Source organism: Gigantopelta aegis, chromosome 14, assembly GCF_016097555.1.
Source record: "Gigantopelta aegis isolate Gae_Host chromosome 14, Gae_host_genome, whole genome shotgun sequence".
In the NCBI taxonomy this organism is placed as follows: Eukaryota; Metazoa; Mollusca; class Gastropoda; order Neomphalida; family Peltospiridae; genus Gigantopelta; species Gigantopelta aegis.
In genome coordinates this window covers 45844843-45867061 of record NC_054712.1, presented here as the reverse complement: position 1 = coordinate 45867061, position 22219 = coordinate 45844843, and the positions used below count along the sequence as shown (strand labels likewise).

Below are 22219 nucleotides of genomic sequence, written 5' to 3'. Positions count from 1 at the left end.
ATTATTTTCGTGCTCAGGTTCAAGTACATTATCCTGGGAACACTAATCAGTTGGCTGAGATCATGAGATGTTAGGTTGACTTATAGATGTGTGGCCTGCACACAGGATACACATACCATGACCTTGACCTGACATTTGACACAACGGTTGGTGCGATGGAAAGTGACTGGCTCTCTCTCCTCCCTCCCTCCCTCCCTCCCTCCCCCCCCCCTCTCTCTCTCTCTCTCTCTCTCTCTCTCTCTCTCTCTCTCTCTCGACATACACAAACGCACGCACACAAACACACACTTCTGTAAAGTTCTAAACACACATACACGCGCGCGCGCACACACACACACACACACGTAGCCTATGATTAATAAATTCGATGTGCTCTAGTGGCGTTGTTAAACAAAACAAACTTTAACAATATAATGCCAACATAATGCAGTTCGCTGTCAAAGAGGTGTCGGGATCGCCACCCCACAACCTCCCCACCCACTCCCCACCCTTCCCATTCATCCCAGAAAAAAAAAACCCATCGATATTGTTCAGGTATTCATAGAGTTAATCATCATCAACCGGCTGTTACAGGTGAAGGGGACAACCAATGAAATGATTGGGATTCGTATTTACCGTGTTGTACGCAGCCGTAAGCATCAGAACATTGTTCGATAGGGAACATAGACAGTCTCACCTCTCTCTCTCTCTCTCGCCTGCCGTTATACTCATCAGAATTCAACATGAGAGAAATCGTCCATCTTCAAGCTGGCCAATGTGGAAACCAGATCGGAGCCAAGGTAAGTTTGCTTGTTTGTGTATTTATTTATTTCTCTACTTTATACATTAAGGTTTGCTTGCACCTAACCTCGAGCATCGCCTGTTAGAATCTGGGCCATCAGATCAGGTCGGCGGTTAACGTTAATGGCCGATGCTATTCCTAGCCTCGTGTTGCAGTTTGGCATACGGTACTTAGTTTACATCCATGTGAACGACTTCAGCTTTAAACCAGAAAAAAATGTCTGGAACTCTTAGGCGAAAATCTATTGATGTTCAGACGTTTGAAAATCTCATAACTCTACCGTCTGCAAAGATCGATGACATTTTCAAATCGGTCGCGCTTTTGACCGGTTCAGATTCAAATTTCATTTACATTCGAACATGTTATAGCCCTATATTGTAACTCATATAGTATATAATGATGTAATAATAATAATAATAATAATAGTAGTAGTACTAGTATTTGTTTATATAAAAAAGACTATACTTTGTCCATAGCGCTATCCAACTAATGTAGTGAATGTAAAAGTACTGAGACCCGACTATTCGTCTATTGGCCTAAATTGCGTATATAATATTCCCAGCAGTACACGTGGGGTTTTTTAATGCCAACATTTTTAACATTGTTAACGTCGTTATTGGCCGCGTCTCAACCAGGGCTTACTTTGGGGAAAAAAATGTTGGGTTTTACCTTGAAAATTCTTATAATGTGGTTAATTTAGAGAAACTTTGGATTGAAAACATTGTTGCATATACAAAACGACTGGGCACAGGTTATCCTACTTAGGAGTCCCTCTTCTAATTACAAACATTAGATTGTACAATAAAACTATAAAGGCGAATGCAATGTTCAGTCTATCAATAAAGGGAAATGTTTGTGAGAAACGATTGACTAAACTGAAATAACAGGAAAGGAAAATAATTAGAACAGAAAACTTAGGGGAAATTGTATTAGCCAGACACTAAATGTAGAAATTTCGTAGCCTATACACTTTAAAAAAAAAACAAATGTCTAATTTGCTGATGGACAAGGTGAGCCCAGGTATCACCATTTAAGTTTCTGTCTGCTGTTAACTGATCACCTAAGTCGGCACACCGGTGAGCAACACAGGCCAGACAGATTTAAATGGAAGTAAATAGGTCAGATTGACTTGCCCTGAGGCTTGTCGGGAAGGCGTAGATTACTAGTTCTCCGCTGTGCATTGGAGATATCTTTTGTCTTGGGAGGTTTCCGGCCGTTTTCACCGTTTGTGCTGAAGGCGGTCAAATAACAGTGATGGGTCATTGTGTAAGACACAAAACAAGTTAAGCTTTCCCATGAGAATATTTTGGAGGATGTCGAACTATCTAAAATATAATATTATTAATAAAATCGCAGATGTGTTTTCTGATTTTAAACGCAATATTATATGTATATGACATGATAATTAATTTTTATATTTTTAAACTAATATTATAAACATGACATATTAATTATGGTTTTAAACTCACTGAGTAATATTTCATATATGACATATTAATTATTTTTATGGTTTTACTCACGACTAATATTTTATACATGACATGTTATTATGTTAAAAAACAATTTTTTAAGTTGACACACTGACAGTAATATTTTAAACATGACGTGTTAATTATGGTTTTAAACTCACTGACTAATATTTTATGCATGACGTTAATTTATTTTATGGCTTTACACACAATGACAGTGACATTTTTATACATGACATATTAATTATTTTTTAACTTGACACTGGCAGTAATATTTTAAACATGACGTGTTAACTCAAACTCAATAATGGGGGGCAAATAAGGTCGCCACATACTTTCTCAAAAGTCATGAAATTGTTTCCATTAAAATGTTTGTGTATCATTTCAATACATAAAGTTATTAATATTTACAGTAGTAGGTCAACGGAAACCATTGAGATCGCAACGCTATAGGCTATGAAACATGTGATTTTGAAATGTGCGTGACTGTCGCCAGTTACACAACCCTAATTTCAACCAATTAAATTTTATAAAAATCGAATATAATTAAGAAGATTTCATTCATTGGTATATCACAATAGCGCTGGACTGTAAAATACAACACAAATCTATACCCTAAACGCATCTATTTGTTCTCCGTTAGACCAAATATGGTTGTCACCAGTTTCTATGAAATGTTCGTTGTCTAAAGTTGATATTCTCATATATGACAGTAAAAATGACAAATTACTGCTTTAAGAACACCTTTCAATAGTTTCATTTATTAGTATGTTAATCAAAATGCCATAAATTCAGAAAAACATATTATTTTCTTTGTATTACCTTGAAAGTTGTTTATTTCTAAAGAGTAGAAATAAGAACAAAATGTTCGTGACTAGCGGTGCTTCAAATATAAAATGTGTAGATAAACGGATTTTTCTTCAGTTATGCACATTATGACAGCGATGTTATGAAACAATATTTAAAAGTTTAAAGCACCGTCCACATTGTACCTTAGATTACTTTTTCAACGAAATTGAAATGTTCGTTACGGAAATGTTCGTGACGTATTTTATAGAAAACTGTGCATAAAAATAGTAGCCAGAGAAATATTCAGAAAATTCGTTAATTGAAAAAATCTGTGATGGTATTAGTAATTCCAATGTGAGCTATGAAGCATGGAAACGTGTTGTCGTAGAGCAAAGAGGAAAGAAAAAGATGGTAATGAAGGTAGTCCAATCACCAAAACAAAGGAAGACTTCATGACCTACCTAATTCACCAAACAAAGAAATTCACAGATCATGTTTCTAGGATGAGAACCCAGTATGAACAAATTCGTTTGCTAAAGCAAAAACTCCCTGTTCACCATTCTGTAGTTCACATGGACTTTGCAGAGAACTATAACTATAGGAGTGTGGAAGAAATCCAAGCTGCTAATTGAAATCAAACATCTGTAACACTCCATCCTACTGTGGTCTACACGAAGACAAAACAAGACTACGAAGTTCAACACCAAATTTTTGTTCTGGTTTCTGATGACCTTAATCATAACTCCACAACGGTTGTTACCTTCATTACGGAAATCACCAAGGATATTAAAGAATTAGATCCGGATGTAGAATGTATACATTATTGGACTGACACAAGACCAAAATGACTTGTAGATTGTACTATTTTTGGTAACATTCAGATAATTCGTTCAGTTTGGTATGATGTGTAAAGAAATTGCAGATAAGGTATACGGTAACGGAGATTTCACATCTGTAACGGATATTTCTTTGTTAGAATATAGGGTTTTTAACAGAGTGAGAGCATAGATTTATGTTTCCAGATATTAGTTATGTTACATTTCATTTACTTATTCTTAAAAATATGGTTAAAGTTTCAATTTTATCCGTAATTAATATGCATTTTCGTAAAGATGCAAATTATTTTATGCACTATATCAACAACCCTTCAAAATCCAAATATTTCATATGCTACACGGGTAAAACAATATTTCAGGTAGATAGATAATGTGCTAGTAAACAATTATATCATTTATGATTCATGCTTGGATTATGTTGATAGTTATATGGTTACTTTTAACTTTGGAGTTTGCATTTACGATTATATGGAAATAATACTGAAATGTATGTTATATTTTATAACACTTCATCATTTTGAATTTCTTGTTTGCTAAAAAGTTGCAGGTTTGTGGTTTCAATGTTTATGGTTTCTGCAAATAGGAACGTTGTCAATAATATTTTTGTAATGCATGTGACGTTTCCATAAAAACTTTTCCGGATTTTGCAAGACGTACCGATTTATACATGAGGTGTTTTTCATATAAAGTTTCTTTTTCCTTTAATTTTTATCTCATAGGAACAACAATATGCAAGACCTTAGAAGGATGTTGAAGAGTTTTTATTGAAAGTTATATTCTTATGTATATTAAAAGATATATACACCTTATATTACCCAATGACTTTTCCATCATGTAGAGTGTGAATAAACATACTGCTGAGGTAACGTACATTTCTTCTTGTTATTTTCTCATAAAATGTTACTCCAGATTCAATAGAATTTCTAAAAAACTATCAGAATGATGATGAAACAAATTTGGAATTGTATACTGCAAATAATTTGCTTTAAAAAAAATAAAAAACTCATTGAATTCAGAACACTTTTATTTTTCAAATATTTTTGTTCTGCAATTGCACCCCATTATTGAGTTTGAGTGTTAAACTCACTGATAGTAATGTATGACGTGTTATTATGTTAAAACAAATTTTAACTTAGCACACTGACAGTAATATTTCATATTTTTAAGGTTTACGTGACACGTTAAGTATGTGTACGTCTTCAAACACAATGACAGTAATATTTCATACCTGACATGTTTTAAAAAAACTAAAATTGAAGACTGTTCTGGTTTTGAAGCTTGTGATTTGTACAATCTATTAATGAAGCTGTTATGTTTCTCTCTTTTAGTTCTGGGAAGTGATCTCCGACGAGCACGGCATCGACCCAACCGGCACCTACCACGGCGACTCCGACCTCCAGTTGGAGAGAATCAACGTCTACTACAATGAAGCTACAGGTATTGGTTCTTACTAATAAACTATTAAAATATCTAGTTACTGTTCACAATAGCATTCTCGTTTTATAACAGCTCAACTTTCATATACAGTAAAACCCCTTTAAACTGGACATTCATGGGACCAGATAAAAATTCAGGTTTAAGGGGTATCCAGTTTAGAGAAGAACTTTGTTTTGTTTAACGACACCACCAGAGCACATTGATTAATTAACCATCGGTTATTGGGTGTCAAACATTTGGTAATACTGACAGTCATCAGAGGAAACCTGTTACATTTTTCTATTAGTAGCAAGGGATATTTTATATGCACTATCCCACAGACAGGATAGCACATACCACGCACGGGCAGATTATGGGGGATTTCTCAGTTGCATGGACTCCCCCCCCCCCCCCCCCCCCCGGCTAAAAAACACTAACCCCACCACGTAGATCTAAATTGGTGTCCATGTAAAATTTATCATTTCAAATTATAAACATTTACATTTACATATTGTTTCGGAATCCCCCCCCCCCCCCCTCCCTTACCTAAAGCATAATCCGCCACTACCACGACCTTTGATATACCACTGGGCTCCGGTCTCATTTTGTTTTTATATTTTCATGTTTGTTTGTACCAGTGTATTAAGTGTTCCTGTTTGTATATCTCTTGCTATTGATGAAAAAATGTAGCGGATTTCATTTCTAAGACTATATCAAATTACCATATGTTTGAAATCCAAATGGCCGATGATTAATAAATCCGTGTGCTCTAGTGGTGTCGTAAGACCAAAATTAAATGAGACTGATATAATACAATTATAATCAAAAGCTGGAGAGCCAGGTGAATAATAATTAGCAAAGCATTATTTAAAAAGAAGCGTTCGTTTGATGCGCAGTCGGTCTAGGATCAATCCCCGTTGGTGGGCCCACTGGGCTATTTCTCGTCACAGCCAGTGCACCTCGATATATCAAATGCCGTGGTATGTGCTATCCTGTTTGTGGGATGGTGCATATAAAAGATCCTTTGTTACAAATGAAATCTTTTTTTAGCAGGTTTTCTCTGTGACCATTGACATCCAATAGCCGATGATTAATAAATCAATGTGCTCAAGTGTTGTCGTTAAACAAAACAAACTTTCTTTTTTATTTAAAAGAAATAAATGTTTGCTAGTGACACCTACACTGGTATGATTGAATGGTACTACTTAATCTATAAATATACTGTCGTTAAAATTACTGCATTTCATTTGCAGGAGGTAAATATGTTCCCCGTGCTGTGTTGGTCGACTTGGAGCCCGGAACTATGGACTCCGTGAGATCAGGACCATTCGGTCAGATCTTCAGACCAGACAACTTTGTGTTCGGTCAGAGCGGTGCTGGTAACAACTGGGCCAAAGGTCACTACACAGAGGGCGCTGAACTCGTAGACTCGGTACTGGATGTCGTCAGAAAAGAGGCCGAGGGTTGTGACTGTCTGCAAGGATTCCAGCTGACACACTCGCTAGGTGGCGGCACCGGTTCCGGTATGGGCACCCTACTCATCAGCAAGATCCGCGAAGAGTACCCAGACAGAATCATGAACACATTCTCAGTCGTCCCATCACCAAAGGTAACCAGTAATAATTTAAAAAAAAAGATTTCCTCTAACTTTTAACACTGGTACAGATTAATAATATATGTAATAAATCTAAAATGTATCTGTTTTATCCCTTTATGGCCATAATTAATTTTTGGACAGCTTATTACCTTTATCTAATAACCAAATATTTCTATTGGTACAATTTGATGCAAAAATAGCATTAGAAGTTATTTTTTCAAACATTCAAGCTTACAACTACTACCACTACAGCTACAATTCTTTCTCTCATTCTCCTCCTCCTCCTCCTACAGCTACCACCATTGCTGTTGCTTTATTACTAAAACTAGCTTTAAAATTTATACCGATACAAATTTATGTTAGTAGATATTTATTGTCACTTTATTGCAGTATCATCTTTCTGCTATCTATGCACACAAGAAAAAAAAAAATCTGTTCTTGGCTTGCATGATGTTCCTGGCATGCATGATGATATAAAAAAAAAAAAACACTGCCTAAATGTGTTTAGTCACATCGAACGTCACTATTAGTGTCTTATGGCATTGGGGTTGGGAGGGGGTGGGGTGGGGTGGGATGCCATATACTTTTAGTAAACCAATCCTTATGTTAATATTTTTTATTAGTAAAACATTGAATGGGAAGACAGTGCCGCAGCTGTAAGAAAACATTATGTGACTTTATCTCTGTTTATCGTATTCATCACAAATATATGCATTCCATTTAGTGTTCATTTTGTTTGGTTCTTTGTTCAGCGGGTGGTGGAGTCCTTTTAGATATTAAGACCGATGACTTTAATCTACAATGTATTTATACCTTTAAAACTAGATGTTATTAGTGACAAACATATATAATTTTTTATTTTTATTTTTGTATTTCTAGGTATCAGACACAGTGGTTGAGCCCTACAACGCTACCCTCTCAGTCCATCAGCTGGTTGAGAACACAGACGAGACATACTGTATCGACAACGAGGCTCTGTACGACATCTGCTTCCGTACCCTGAAACTCACCACGCCAACCTACGGTGACTTGAACCATTTGGTGTCTGCTACCATGTCCGGAGTCACAACCTGTCTCAGATTCCCTGGTCAACTGAACGCTGATCTTCGCAAACTGGCAGTCAACATGGTTCCATTCCCACGTCTCCACTTCTTCATGCCAGGCTTTGCTCCACTCACCTCCCGTGGAAGTCAGCAATACCGCGCCCTATCAGTCCCAGAGCTCACCCAGCAGATGTTTGATGCCAAGAACATGATGGCTGCCTGTGATCCACGTCACGGTCGCTACCTCACTGTTGCTGCCATCTTCCGTGGTCGCATGTCCATGAAGGAGGTTGATGAGCAGATGTTGAACGTTCAGAACAAGAACAGCAGCTACTTCGTCGAATGGATCCCCAACAACGTGAAGACAGCCGTCTGCGACATCCCACCACGCGGTCTCAAGATGTCATCTACCTTTATCGGCAATAGCACCGCCATCCAGGAGCTATTCAAGCGAATCTCCGAGCAGTTCACTGCCATGTTCAGGCGAAAGGCTTTCCTCCATTGGTACACTGGAGAGGGTATGGACGAGATGGAGTTCACTGAGGCAGAGTCCAACATGAACGACTTGGTCTCTGAGTATCAGCAGTACCAGGATGCTACCGCCGAGGAGGAGGGAGAGTATGACGAGGAGGAAGAGGAAGCTGACGTGAATTAAGTTGAACTCTGTGAATGTTGGACATTGCCCAGCTTAACTTTCTACTCGCTACAACGCAATACTTGCTCCCAATATTTGGGATCCTGAGTAAACACATCACACATAAACTATCTTCTTCACTCTCATTATTCTTCACAAACTGTTTACTTGACTTTATGACTTCTGAACAATTAGTGAATTACTCAAAACAAGATATTAAACTATCTTGCTACGCTATGATTTGTTTTATTTATAAATGTGAATTTTGTAATTCTATAATAATTTTCTACCTTTAACCATATCTTTAGGGAACTGTCCTATTTTTCAGTTGTGTGCTCTTACAAAAAGGTCTCTGTTTCGAACCTTCTTAAGAGATGAATTATGCGTTGGCATAATCACTGCCTGAAAAGGGTCTTGCATGAATTTCTGATTCTGGCTCCCAAGCAGAGCGATTGTTAACGACTCAATGGCTAGGTGTACAGTAAGACCACTACAGTCTTCTCTCTCACTAATAACTAACCCACGGTCTTGAACAGATAGCTGAAATGTGTGCCCAGGACAGCGTGCTTGAACCGTAATTTGATATAAGCACGAAACTGAGTTGGAATGAAATGAATGTAGCCAGTGGTAAGACTTGTATTTGATAGTCCTGTTATAATAATTATGATCTGCTAAATTAGGTCTGATTTAGGAGAGGTCTGTAATACGAGGACGTAGCGTGGACAAGGGCTTGTGGCGGGTTGGGGGGGAGGGGGAGATCGAATGCGGACCCTTCTGTGGACAACACTGACCCGGCCTGTAGCTGCACCCACTTCTAGCTGTAATAAACGTCAATTGTACAAATTTGTCTTGGACTCACGAAAAAGATACGTCTACATTTTAAAATTATGGTTGGATCTGTAGAACTTAAAATATTATATTCCTGCTGTCTCAATCTAATTAAAATTAGCTCCACTATTACATGTGGATCTAACAGCAGCCCGTTGGAGCTCATGTCCAGTTGACCTTTCATTCGACCAATCAAAACCTTACTTGCAAAATCATGCCAGTGAAACTAATTGCAATATAAACATTTATATAATATAAAAATAAAATCGTGATGGTATAGCCATAAAATCTGTTTATACTAGTATACAATCCAGAGTTTATTACTACACTTTTTCCCCGGTTTTTTCAATGTTGAAATAGACCAACAAGTTCGCCTATTGCATAGTCTCGCCCGATATTTGTAGAATTTGTATGCTCCTGAATAACGTTATAAAAGGCGAAGTGTAATTGGTCGATATTTTCCTGTCATGCCACGGAACCCTCCACTGGCGAAGTCAGAGGTCGGATCCGTGGTGGGCGTGCCTGAACCTTCGTGGATATGGGCACGTTAAACGAGTTTCCATTCCATTCCTGTCATGGACGTAGGAGCCGGCCAAGGCCGTCTCTTGTGCCCATGGCAGGCATGCGCTACAACAGCTTGTTCTGAATGTGCACGTAAAACCCTATGACCTGACCTGACCTGGTCGATATTTAAATTGTTATTTATAGATGGAATGTCACCTGGACATGGCTTTTAGATCTACTGGTAGAGCTAATTTTAATCAGATTTCTGCTGTCTGTGCTTTAATGCATTTCTTCAGCAAGCTGTATATTTTCTTAGACGTAGATGTATCGGTCGAGTTTTAGAGTTATTTTAATAATGTCATTCATCATGGCGGTATCTCGGTTATCTGAAAAAGAATCCATGCTTTTGATTATTATGTCATTCAACTAAGGCTTGCCAAAGATGATGTACGTTAGTTCGAGAGACTGGCTTCCAAACTCAAACACGGACTTCATTCTCTGGTATTTGAGGGCGTGACGTAGCGTTTGTTTGATGCGCGGTCGGTCTAGGATAGATCCCCGTCGGTGGACCCATTATATATTTCTCGTTCCAGCCAGCCGGTCTCGGTGGCATCGTGGTTAGGCCATCGGTCTACAGGCTGGTAGGTACTGGGTTCGGATCCCAGTCGAGGCATGGGATTTTTAATCCAGATACCGACTCCAAACCCTGAGTGAGTGCTCCGCAAGACTCAATGGGTAGATATAAACCACTTGCACTGACCAGTGATCCATAACTGGTTCAACAAAGGCCATGGTTTGTGCTATCCTGCCTGTGGGAAGCGCAAATAAAAGATCCCTTGCTGTATGTCGTAAAAGAGTAGCCTATGTGGCGACAGCGGGTTTCCTCTTTTAAACAGTGTCAGAATGACCATATGTTTGACGTCCAATAGCCGATGATAAGATAAAAAATCAATGCGCTCTAGTGGCGTTGTTAAATAAAACAAAGTTTTTGGTGCATATAAAAGATCTTTGCTGCTAATCGAAAAGAGTAGCCCATGAAGTGGCGACAGCGGGTTTCCACTCTCAATATCTGTGTGGTCCTTAACCATATGTCTGACGTCATATAACTGTAAATAAAATGTGTTGAGTGCGTCATAAAATAAAACATTTCCTTCCTTCCTTCTCTGGTATTAGAATATCGTTTTATCAGAATTATTATGGGGTTTTGTTTCTATGTTGTTGAGGGGGGGGGGGGGTTTGGGGGGTGTCGTTGATTGTTATTACTACACTATTATTTTTCAAAACATTAGCATTTATCAGCACAAGTAACCCCAAACCCCCTTCTTAAAAAAATCCAACCACTATCCACAAAAAAGAACACTCGCACACAACATAAAAACTAACAAATATTGTTTTTGACGTCCAAGTTCTGGTAGAGTGGTCTCCCTTCAGTAATATATTGTTGACTTCTTGCGTATTGATCAGGAACTGTTTATCACATTCCAGCATGACACATGCATTAGTTCAACAAATAAACCTATCCTTGAAGCTTTGTTTTTCAATTTTGATAATATCTACTCGAGTTATGCCCCCTTTTAAATGCTTTTATTTCGTGTGTGTTGCCGATTAAGATGGGCTGGGGTGGGGTGTGTGGAGGAGGGGTATTTGGCGACTGGTACAGGTACCAGATTAAACGATGAAAAGATCACGACTGGTGCACCACGTGTCGTGGTCATATGCGTACGGGATCCAATTTTTGTGTGTGGAGCAGGCTGGTTTTTGCCCGAATTGAACGAAAATGCTCGAATCTGGATAACAACATTTATTCATATTAGCATTATTCCTGAACAGCTCTATAGTGTCACAAACGAATCGCTACTCATTTTTATTTGGATTACAACTAATTTTGCTTGTAGAATGATGAAAATACATGGTAAAAAGGTCTTAAGTTAGCACATTTACCCCGAATGTCTTAATCACTTTTGCCCGAATTTATGTTTTTGCCCCAGCACTAGGGAAGCAGTTGCCTCCCCGTCTCGTACACTTAAATGATTGCCCTGCCGCCCGCCCCAACGTTTCGTACGCTAATGGTCATGGTATGTGTTGCCCTGTTAATGAGAAAAGTATATAGTAAGGATCCTTTGCATTTGGTAGGCTTAGATTGTTGCAGTAGCGAGTTTAGTCTCCTACTTTGTTGACCGAATGTTTGAAATAACCAAACAGCTGTAGTCTTAAATATGTTGAGGTGCCTGTTAAACAGTTTCCGTTTCCGTTTTCCTTCACACTGCGATGGAGCCTATACTGGGATTGTGAACCCACAGTAAACTATACACCTGCTGATTTCATATATCACGTAAAAGGGGCGGGACGTAGCCTAGTGGTAAAGCGCTCGTCTGATGCGCGGTCGGTCTAGGATCCATCCCCGTCGGTGGGCCCATTGAGCTATTTCTCGTTCCAGCAGCAGGGCCGTAGCTAGCATGGGGGCAAGGGGGGGGGCACATGCCCCCCCCCCCCCCGAAAGCATTATAGAAACTTAAAGAAAAGGAGTTTTAGACTATTAACTACTCAGTTGCCCCTACCCCCATCCCTCACCCCAACAAAAAATCCTAGCTACGGCCCTGAGCAGGTACACCGCGACTAGTATTATCAAAGCCTGTGGTATGTGCCATGCTGTCTGTGGGGTGGTGCATATAAAAGATACCTTGCTACTAAATGAAAAAATTTGCTGGTTTTGTCTCCAAGACTATGTCAGAATAACCAAATAGCCGATGATCAATAAATCAATGTGCTCTGTTCGACGCCATATAACCGTAAATAAAATGTGTTCAGTGCGTCGTTAAATAAAACATTTCCTTCCTTCAATGAGCTCTAGTGGTGTTGTTAAACAAAAGAAACCAACTTTATTTCGGTTTCACTATACTGTATTTGTGATCAGTTAAATTACTAGAGGTCTGAATGACGCAGTATATCTATGTGCGCACGCGCGATCGTGCAGATGTAGAGAGACAGAACGAAAAAGAGAAAGAGGGAGGGAAAGAGACTGACAGACAAAAATATATTCTCTCTCTCTCTCTCTCTCTCTCTCTCTCTCTCTCTCTCTCTCTCTCTCTCTCTCTCTCTCTCTCTCTCTCTCTCTCTCTCTCTCTCTCTCTCTCTCTCTCTCTCTCTTGGTTACTCATGCGCGAGACAGCCCAGTGGTAAAGCGCTTGCTGGATGCGTGGTCGATTTGGGATAGATCCTCGTCGGTGGGCTCATTGGGCTATTTCTCGTTCCAACTAGTGCACCACGACTGGTATATCAAAGGCCGTGGTATGTGTTATCCTGTCTTTGGGATGGTGCATATCAAACTTAAAAGATCCCTTGCTACCAATGGAAAAATGTAGCGGATTTACACTCTAATAGACTATATGTCAAAATTACCAAATGTTTGACATTCAGTAGCCGATGATTATTATATTAATGTGCTCTAGTAACAAAACAGTCACTCATTCTCTGTATGGCACTGTCTGTCTGTCACTCACTCTCTCTCTCTCTCTCTCTCTCTCTCTCTCTCTCTCTCTCTCTCTCTCTCTCTCTCTCTCTCTCTCTCTCTCTCTCTCTCTCTCTCTCTCTCCCTCTCTCTCTCCCCCCCCCCCCCTCCAATCACCCACATATATGGCTATTGCTAACAGGAATACAGTAAACATTAAATTTAGTCAGCAAAACATCAGACAACAGCTGTTTGTAACCTGCAACCAATGAAAAGCCGAGCATTCTGTTTACTGCGCCGATGAGGAGAAAAGTAGCCGTTGGGAAGATGCGCTCACCACAACTCGCTCAATAGAGAAACAGACAGTAACGCCTCTTTCTCGTCTGCAATTCAACTTTGTCTGAATTCAACATGAGAGAAATCGTCCATCTTCAAGCCGGCCAATGTGGGAACCAAATCGGAGCCAAAGTAAGTGTATTTATTATTGATATCTTCATTTGTGCTTATATTTACGTATAAACTATGTCGTGTATTAAAAATATTAAACGGCTGCTCCATTTGTATGGATCTGGGTCATTAAATAACCTGGGCAAGGTGAAGCCTAAACGGCGGATGTTTGATTTGCTTCTGCTTCTGCTTCCTCCGTGCCTGCTGTTTGCATTCATACTTGATTATCATTTTTTATAATTATGTAGGCCTGAAGTAGCTAGGACTGAACTCGAATTTCCTATTAACGATTTCTTTTAACGTAAACATGTAAAAAATATCAGTGAAGGTTTGTGTCTGTATAACTAAAAGTAAAACACTTTCGCCGATTTTACAATAAAAGATGGATGACATTTTTAAATGACCGTCACTCCTGCTAAGTATTGTTTCAACGAAAACCAGTAATATGCTTTTCAGATACTCCTTAAAAAGTGTATTAGGGAGGTTTTGGAAATAAGCACGTGGGAGATGAATGGTGCTGGCAGACGATGTAAAATCAATGGCTGGAAATAATCTTATTTCAGCATTTTGTTTTTAGAAATGTAGAGTATTTCCTTGACTATTAATGTATTATTCAAAAGTGGCTAATTTGAACAGAATTTTATTAGCAAATTATTAAGTCGTAGGCACTGTATGAAAATTTGCAAATGGCTAATTTGGCAAAAGAACCTAGTTCATAAAAATAAACTCGAATGTAAATGCACATTCGAGTTTATGTTTATGAACTAGCAAAGAACCATGTGAACCCTGGTTTTCCTTAAATCTCCTAAAACCAATGGCGCACGGGATCGAAGTATTTTCTTTTTATTTGATGAGCGGAAGGTACTTGAATAGGACCTAATAACAAATAAAAATGAAAATATTTCCACGGCTGTATTTTCCATGTGTTGATATTGACTGATTGCTTAAGAGTGTGCGCTTCAATAAACCTACATGTTTAAATGCCAGACTGGTCACACGTTCCTCGCCCAAGGCTGACGTTGTCAGGTGAAATAAGTGTAAGTTGCCCTAGTGTGAAACGGCTGACTCAGGTAGCACGAGTTGTTTGTGGAGCAGTCCGGCGTTTAGCTCGGCATCTGCCAGCATCTCAATGGTGATTACGTCATCATCTCGACGTGGCAGGCAGGTTGTGTTACTCACGGCTAAAAATAGCTTCTTTCCCGTGAGTCACACACCAGCAGCAGGGCATGTCAGTTTATCATGCGCTGTACTAGTGTTATATTTCACCATGGTGGCTGGTAGTCAGCTTGTTCCATGTTTTATTTCGTACTGAGGTATTTTAGCCAAGAAGAAAAGTGTTTTGTTTTACGACACCACTGGAACACATTGATTAATTAATCATCGAATATTGGATGTCAAATATATAAAACAAACTTTTACTATCGCCGAAAATTTATGGTTTAACAAAAACGAAATAAAGTTGGTTTGTTGTTTTGCAAGAGTTCCTTATTTTCACCACCTTCAACTTTCAGCCCCTGCAATTATCATGACTTTTTCAGTTAGTAGCAAGGGATCTTTTATATGCACTATTAGTGATTTCCCTAGAAATTTTGCAAGGCATGGTAGACCACTTTTGGGGCATTTTCACCATTTTCGGGGCACTTGTTTTTCACTAAAAATACACAAAAATTAATTGAAATAAACATTAATGTAATTTATGTGCTTGCTTTAATAAATGAATGGCAAAAGATATAAAAGGCATATTTTATTAATTAATAATACCTTTTTGGGTGTTTTATAAAGGCAATTTTAGAATTAATTAGTGAAAAAGGCTTGTTTAATCTCAGGGCAACATGGTGCTGATTAAGGCAAGATGGTGCTAGACTATTGAGGCATGGTGCTGCACCATGCTAAAACAAGCTAGGGAAAACACTAACTATCCCACAAACAGGATAGCACATACAACGGCCTTTGGTGTACCAGTCGTGGTGCACTGGCAGGAACTAGAAATAACCCAATGGGCCTACCGACGGGGGTCGACCCTAAACCGACTGCGCATCAAGCAAGCATTTTACCATTGCGCCCACAGAAATGAAACAAATCTGCTCTCTACTCTCGACCTCATGTTTGTTTTATCTGAAAATAAGATGTTTCAAACGTCGGTTTTGATTTGTTTTCTTGTGTGCCTGGTTCATGTTTAATAACTGTCTGGTGAATTTTTAAATTTTCCCTCCCCGAACAATTATTTTGTTGCTTTTATCAGGGCATTAATATATTGTCCATCTAGATCACCTATTGCCTTTGGTGCAAAGATGTAGGATTCTGATAGCATCTTGTAACCGATATTGCTGTTATTTTCATTATCCAGGGACCACAGACTTCGTCCTTAAACTCCGTTATCAAAAATGTTTTATATATAGCCTACAATCCCCACCTGATTAGGGGGGGGGGGACCACACTATGTATGTATGATTTTATAAAACTTATACAGTAAAAAGAAAAGGTCTGATTTGGGGGCGCCCGCCCCCTGGGCCCCTCGCTACGCCATTGCTCATCTCCCAGTTATTTGTAATATGTTTCGGGGTGGGAGGAGGGGTATTGAATTAACTTGGTCGGTTGAGCGCTCGCCCGAGGTGCTTGCATCGTAGGATCGTGTCACCTCGGTGGATCCATTCAACTGATTGGGGTTTCCTGAGAAAATTCTCGTTCCAACCAGTGCACCACAACTGGCCAAATGCTGTAGTATGTGCTGTCCTGTCTGTGGGAAAGTGCATATAAAAGATCTATTGCTGGTAATGGAAAAATGTAGCGGGTTTCCTCTGATGACTACGAGTTAGAATTACCAAACGTTTGACATCCAATAGCCGATGATTAACTAATCAATGTGCGCTAGTGGTGTCGTTAAACAAAACAAACTTTTTACTTTTGTTTTTCCGATGGGATGGTGTGCATCTAATATTTTCAGCATGCATTAAAATTTTCGATCTACATGTACTATTATTTCATGACAATCATAATAATACTCCCTGCAGCAGCTATATTTCAAAGAATTGAATTTTATTTTTCTATTAGTTTTGGGAGGTCATTTGTGACGAGCATGGCATTGACCCAACCGGCACCTACCACGGCGACTCCGACTTGCAGTTGGAGCGCATCAACGTCTACTACAACGAGGCTTCAGGTACAGCTGTTCAATTCTTGCCGGTGGTCGTTGTTCCGTGTATGTGCTATATTTGTTTCTCTTGTATTTATGTTTTCCTAGCTCCCAGAACTCATGTCTGACGGACACGGTCGTGACTCAACCGGCGGCTACGACGGCGATTCCTGCGGGCCTCTAGGTGGAGTGAGTCCACAGGTAGTTGGTTACTTACAGGTCTCTTAAGTGGAGTGAGTCCACGGGTAGTTGGTTACTTGCAGGTTCCTAGTTCTGGCCCCTGATAACGTTTCTACCTGGATATTAACAAAACAAAACGAATATAAACAAGTAAACACTACGACGACAAAAGCCTTTAAGGATCTGCATAGTTTTTTATAGCCGAAAGGTGTGCCCAGGACAGCGTGCTTGAACCTTAATTGAATATAAGCACGGAAATGAGATGGAAGGTATAATCATATCTGTGGAATAGTGCATATGAATGATCCCTTGCTACTAATCAAAGGATTAGCCCAAGGCGTGACGGCAACTTGTTTCTCACTAACCATATTTCCAACGCCATTTACCGTAAATTAAATGTTGAGTGCGTCGCTACATAAAATATTTCTCCATTCATAAAAGCGGATCTTCCTTCATGCTGATGTCATATGTTTCACGCAGGTATCACCTGAGTCGAGCATTAGCATACGAGACGGGGTAGAGGAACAATTGCCCCTCACTAGTGTTGGTGAAAATCCTTAAATTCGATGGAGATATTCGGGTAAAATGATCTAGCCTGAAACCATTTCACTATGTAAGTTGGAGGACGAGTAACAATACTTTATAGGCGTATAAAGGTAGTGTCGCACGAGACAAAGGCGAGGCGTTAGCCGAGCGTTTTCTCGTGCGACACTACCTTTATACGCCGATAAAGTATTGTTACTCGTCCTCTGTTTTAGAGCAGAGCCAAAATCTCGTGCAGCAATTCCGCTTATAAAGTGAATGTCTGAAGTACTTTATCGGGATATAAATGTACTTCACGTGACCAAATATGAAACTCCCATTGGACTAGAAATTCAGCTGTGCTCTAAGTATTTACATCATTCTACCCATAAAATTAGTTGTAATCAAGTAAGAATGCGTAGTGATTCGTTTGCAAGTCTCTATAACTGTTTGGCAGTAATGCTAATATGAATAAATGTTATCCAGATTCGGTTATTTTCCTTAATTCGGGTAAAATTTAAAATATCAGCCTGCCCCTCCCCAAAAAGGGGAGCCCGTACGCCTATGGATTCAAGCACGCTGTCGTGGTTGTGCTGCTATCCAGGGTAGAGTGTCCATATGGTAGTCACTTGTGTGAGGGGCGATTGTATAGTTGGCAGCAAGGGATCTGTTCTGTAACTTTCCACACATACTTGACAGCTCATACCAAGAGCGTATTAAAAAAATATCCAGTGTTGAAACCCTGATGTTTATAGTGCTTACTAGTATCTAGGTACTAAACAATCCCAATAGACAATAGTAGGATTCATCCTAGTCATGTACTTCGTATAAAGTCATGGGTTTTCTAATATCAATTTACAGACCTGGAGACGTGTATCCTTCAGACTCTCGTTACAAAGGTTAAGGGAAAATACTTTTTTGTAGTCATGAAAAGTCATGGAATTGTGACTGAACAAAGTGTACAAACCCTTGTAATTATACATGATCTTGATTTTTCACAAATTAAAATAATGTTTTGGTTAATAAAGTCTTGTAATTAGTTTATGGTCAAATTTTTGCTATTGGAATTGCAGATGGCAAATATTACATTTCAAGGGCTTGTCTCATTGTTAAAATCGTTTGTTCTTTGATTACAGGAGGGAAATATGTTCCCCGTGCTGTGTTGATCGACTTGGAGCCCGGAACTATGGACTCCGTGAGATCCGGACCTTTTGGTCAGATCTTCAGACCAGACAACTTCGTGTTCGGTCAGAGCGGTGCTGGCAACAACTGGGCCAAAGGTCACTACACAGAGGGCGCTGAGCTGATTGATTCCGTTCTGGACGTTGTGAGAAAGGAGGCTGAGAACTGTGACTGTCTGCAAGGATTCCAGCTGACACACTCGCTAGGTGGCGGCACCGGTTCCGGTATGGGCACCCTGCTCATCAGTAAGATCCGCGAAGAGTACCCAGACAGAATCATGACTACGTTTTCAGTCGTCCCATCACCTAAGGTAGAGTGCTGTCCATAGAATTAAACAATTCAAAAACAAACAAAAACAAAACACAGTAAAAACATTCACATACTGATTTATCAGGACTGAAAATAATTTGGTACAGTACGTCGGCTTTTGTGTTTTCTACATTCACCCACAAAGGATCCAGATAAAAATATTAGGTATATTCGCTGGACCTATATATTTGAAAAAACAAATGGAAACAAAAATGAGTTGGCCATTTTTGTTCGTTTTCATATGATTGAATATTATATTCTTAAAAGTAGACATTGGTTTCTCTCTGTATAAAACAATTGATGAAAAAATTAAATGACTATACTTTGGGGACAAATAATAAAACAATTTCACAAAACAGGTTTTGGAATCACTAATAATTCGAAAAACAAGAATAACCAATGACTTCCACAATTTACACTTGAACTCGTCTTTAACACTTACAATCTATCAGTTGTTTCATTTTATATGAAGTTTGTTTTATTTAACGACGCCACTAGAGCACATTGATTTTTTTTATCTTATCATCGGCTATTGGACGTCAAACATATGGTCATTCTAATATTGTTTTTAGAGGAAACCCGCTGTCGCCACATAGGCTACTCTTTTTACGACAGGCAGCAAGGGATCTTTTATGTGCGCTTCCCACAGGCAGGATAGCACAAACCATGGCCTTTGTTGAACCAGTTATGGATCACTGGTCGGTGCAAGTGGTTTACACCTACCCATTGAGGCTTGCGGAGCACTCACTCAGGGTTTGGAATCGGTATCTGGATTAAAAATCCCATGCCTCGACTGGGATCCGAACCCAGTACCTACCAGCCTGTAGACCGATGGCCTGCCACGACGCCACCGAGACCGGTTTCATTTTATATGATGCCCTTCATATGTCATGACTCCGAGTGGCATTACTCCCATTGCAATTTAAAAATTTCTCTATATTTAATACAATTTTGTGGATGACCCGGTGGCCTGGTGGTTACGGTCGCGGACTATCAAATACCATAAAAATCGGGTCAGCAAGTTCGAATCCTACCGTTTTCAAAATATTATTTGAAGTCTACCATTTGTCTGTGCTAAACTGTTTGGATTTTGTTGCTTGTAATTTCCGCTGCTATCCCTTGTCCGGAGAAAGGAAGACACTCACGAATGATTGCCTCATTACACATGTATTACTGTGTATTGCCCATTCTATAAATTGAGCCTTTTTCTGGTGTAAGTAGAATTAGACTGGAATATTTTGTGATATTCTAAGATTTTATTTCTTGTAGCTGTAAGCATTCAGATATTAGTATATTGATTTCCATTGTGTGTTTTTAGGTATCCGACACCGTGGTTGAACCCTACAATGCTACCCTCTCAGTCCACCAACTTGTTGAAAACACAGACGAAACCTTTTGTATCGACAACGAGGCTCTGTATGACATCTGCTTCCGTACCCTGAAACTCACCACGCCAACCTATGGTGACTTGAACCATCTGGTGTCTGCTACCATGTCCGGAGTCACAACCTGTCTCAGATTCCCTGGTCAACTGAACGCTGATCTTCGCAAATTGGCAGTCAACATGGTTCCATTCCCACGTCTCCACTTCTTTATGCCAGGCTTTGCTCCACTTACCTCCCGTGGAAGCCAACAGTATCGCGCCCTGACAGTCCCTGAGCTCACCCAGCAGATGTTTGATGCCAAGAACATGATGGCTGCCTGCGATCCACGTCACGGTCGCTACCTAACTGTTGCTGCCATGTTCCGTGGCCGCATGTCCATGAAGGAGGTTGATGAGCAGATACTAAATGTCCAGAACAAGAACAGCAGCTACTTCGTCGAATGGATCCCCAACAACGTGAAAACAGCCGTCTGCGACATCCCACCACGTGGTCTCAAGATGTCATCTACCTTCATCGGCAACAGCACCGCCATCCAGGAGCTGTTCAAGCGTATTTCACAACAGTTCACTGCTATGTTTAGGCGAAAGGCTTTCCTCCATTGGTACACTGGTGAGGGTATGGATGAGATGGAGTTCACTGAGGCAGAGTCCAACATGAACGACTTGGTCTCTGAGTACCAGCAGTACCAGGATGCCACCGCCGAGGAGGAGGGAGAGTTTGATGAGGAGGAGGGTGAGGTTGAAGAGGCTTAAGTTGCAACTCAGTGAATGGTGAACATTGCCAAATGTTGTACACGGAAACAAAACTATAACGCCAATGAATATTTTCGTGTCTTGTAACAATTCGATGCTTCATATAGTAGCTATTTATACACGATGGTACTCGGTGGTATTGCTCTGTCACATTTCTGTGTTTTCTTGTATCTTTTACTATCAACATGTTCAATGAACGTACACAAAACCATATCTAGTCAGACCAAATATTTAAAAAAAACAATAAGCGGCCAGTAAAATGTTTTTACAGTGCAATTCTTTGTTTAGTTGTATTTTAATTAGACGAGTTTGATATTTCTATACAAGAGATTCACGTGCGCTCGCATTCACACGTCTTTATATATACAGACAGGGCTAGCTCTTGCACTAGCCAGATTTGCAAATTGCGATTTCTGCAATTCAAGTTTAATGGACAATTTCTCGTTGTGTGGTGTGGTGGTATTATTTTCAGTCATTTTCTTGTTTGTTCTTAAAATATTATTTTATCAACTTTTAAGACCAAAAGCCTGTATACAAGTGTCGGTAATAAGACGTGAATCACTTTAGTCATTCTGTGTCATGTCTGGTCATGATGTTCAGTCATTTCGTGTAATGCCTGGGATTTTCAGTCATTTCGCGTATTGCCTGGTGGTCACAGGAACTTCGCGAAGTGACTGATTTTTTTAGGCATTACGCGTAATGACTGATTTCACAGATTGACTGTAACATATACAGAACAAGATATGCAAATATTTTAATATAACTTGGTCAAAAACTTTTTCTTCTTTTTTTTCCATGAAAGATCACTTCGGTATAAGGTATTCACAACACATTCATATTATTTAATAAACAAACGGGACTGAACTTGAATAATTTAAATAAATTTTATAAAACCTAAATAAATATTTGTTTCATATGATGTTCAGTATATATCCACTGGGGTTTTTCTTGAGTAACTTTAGAT

The 22219-nt window shown here is 39.4% G+C and overlaps 2 protein-coding genes across 4 annotated transcripts in view; both read left to right on the top strand.

Annotated features, from left to right (window-relative positions):
* LOC121388044 (tubulin beta chain-like) overlaps positions 1–21531 on the top strand; it is a 45434-nt gene extending 23903 nt beyond the window's left edge. The window contains exons 1-4 of one of the 2 annotated variants that reach the window (XM_041519247.1): positions 13596–13813; positions 16844–16952; positions 18764–19119; positions 20437–21531. In XM_041519247.1, coding sequence (XP_041375181.1) covers positions 13757–13813; positions 16844–16952; positions 18764–19119; positions 20437–21255 — 1341 coding nt within the window. In that variant the 5' untranslated portion in view covers positions 13596–13756 and the 3' untranslated portion in view covers positions 21256–21531. Of the gene's footprint in view, positions 1–13595; positions 13814–16843; positions 16953–18763; positions 19120–20436 lie in introns of those variants that run through there. The other variant, XM_041519248.1, reaches the window with a different exon arrangement.
* LOC121388047 (tubulin beta chain) lies at positions 624–8800 on the top strand. 2 transcript variants are annotated; one of them, XM_041519252.1, is made up of 5 exons: positions 642–779; positions 4595–4737; positions 5204–5312; positions 6545–6900; positions 7768–8800. In XM_041519252.1, the coding sequence occupies exons 4-5, from the start codon at positions 6595–6597 to the stop codon at positions 8584–8586; spliced, it is 1125 nt and encodes a 374-aa protein (XP_041375186.1). In that variant the 5' UTR covers positions 642–779; positions 4595–4737; positions 5204–5312; positions 6545–6594; the 3' UTR covers positions 8587–8800. The 2 variants fall into 2 exon arrangements, with proteins under 2 accessions (XP_041375185.1, XP_041375186.1); XM_041519251.1 differs by lacking the exon at positions 4595–4737 and having other exon boundaries at positions 624–779.
* Positions 21532–22219: the final 688 nt, after the last annotated feature.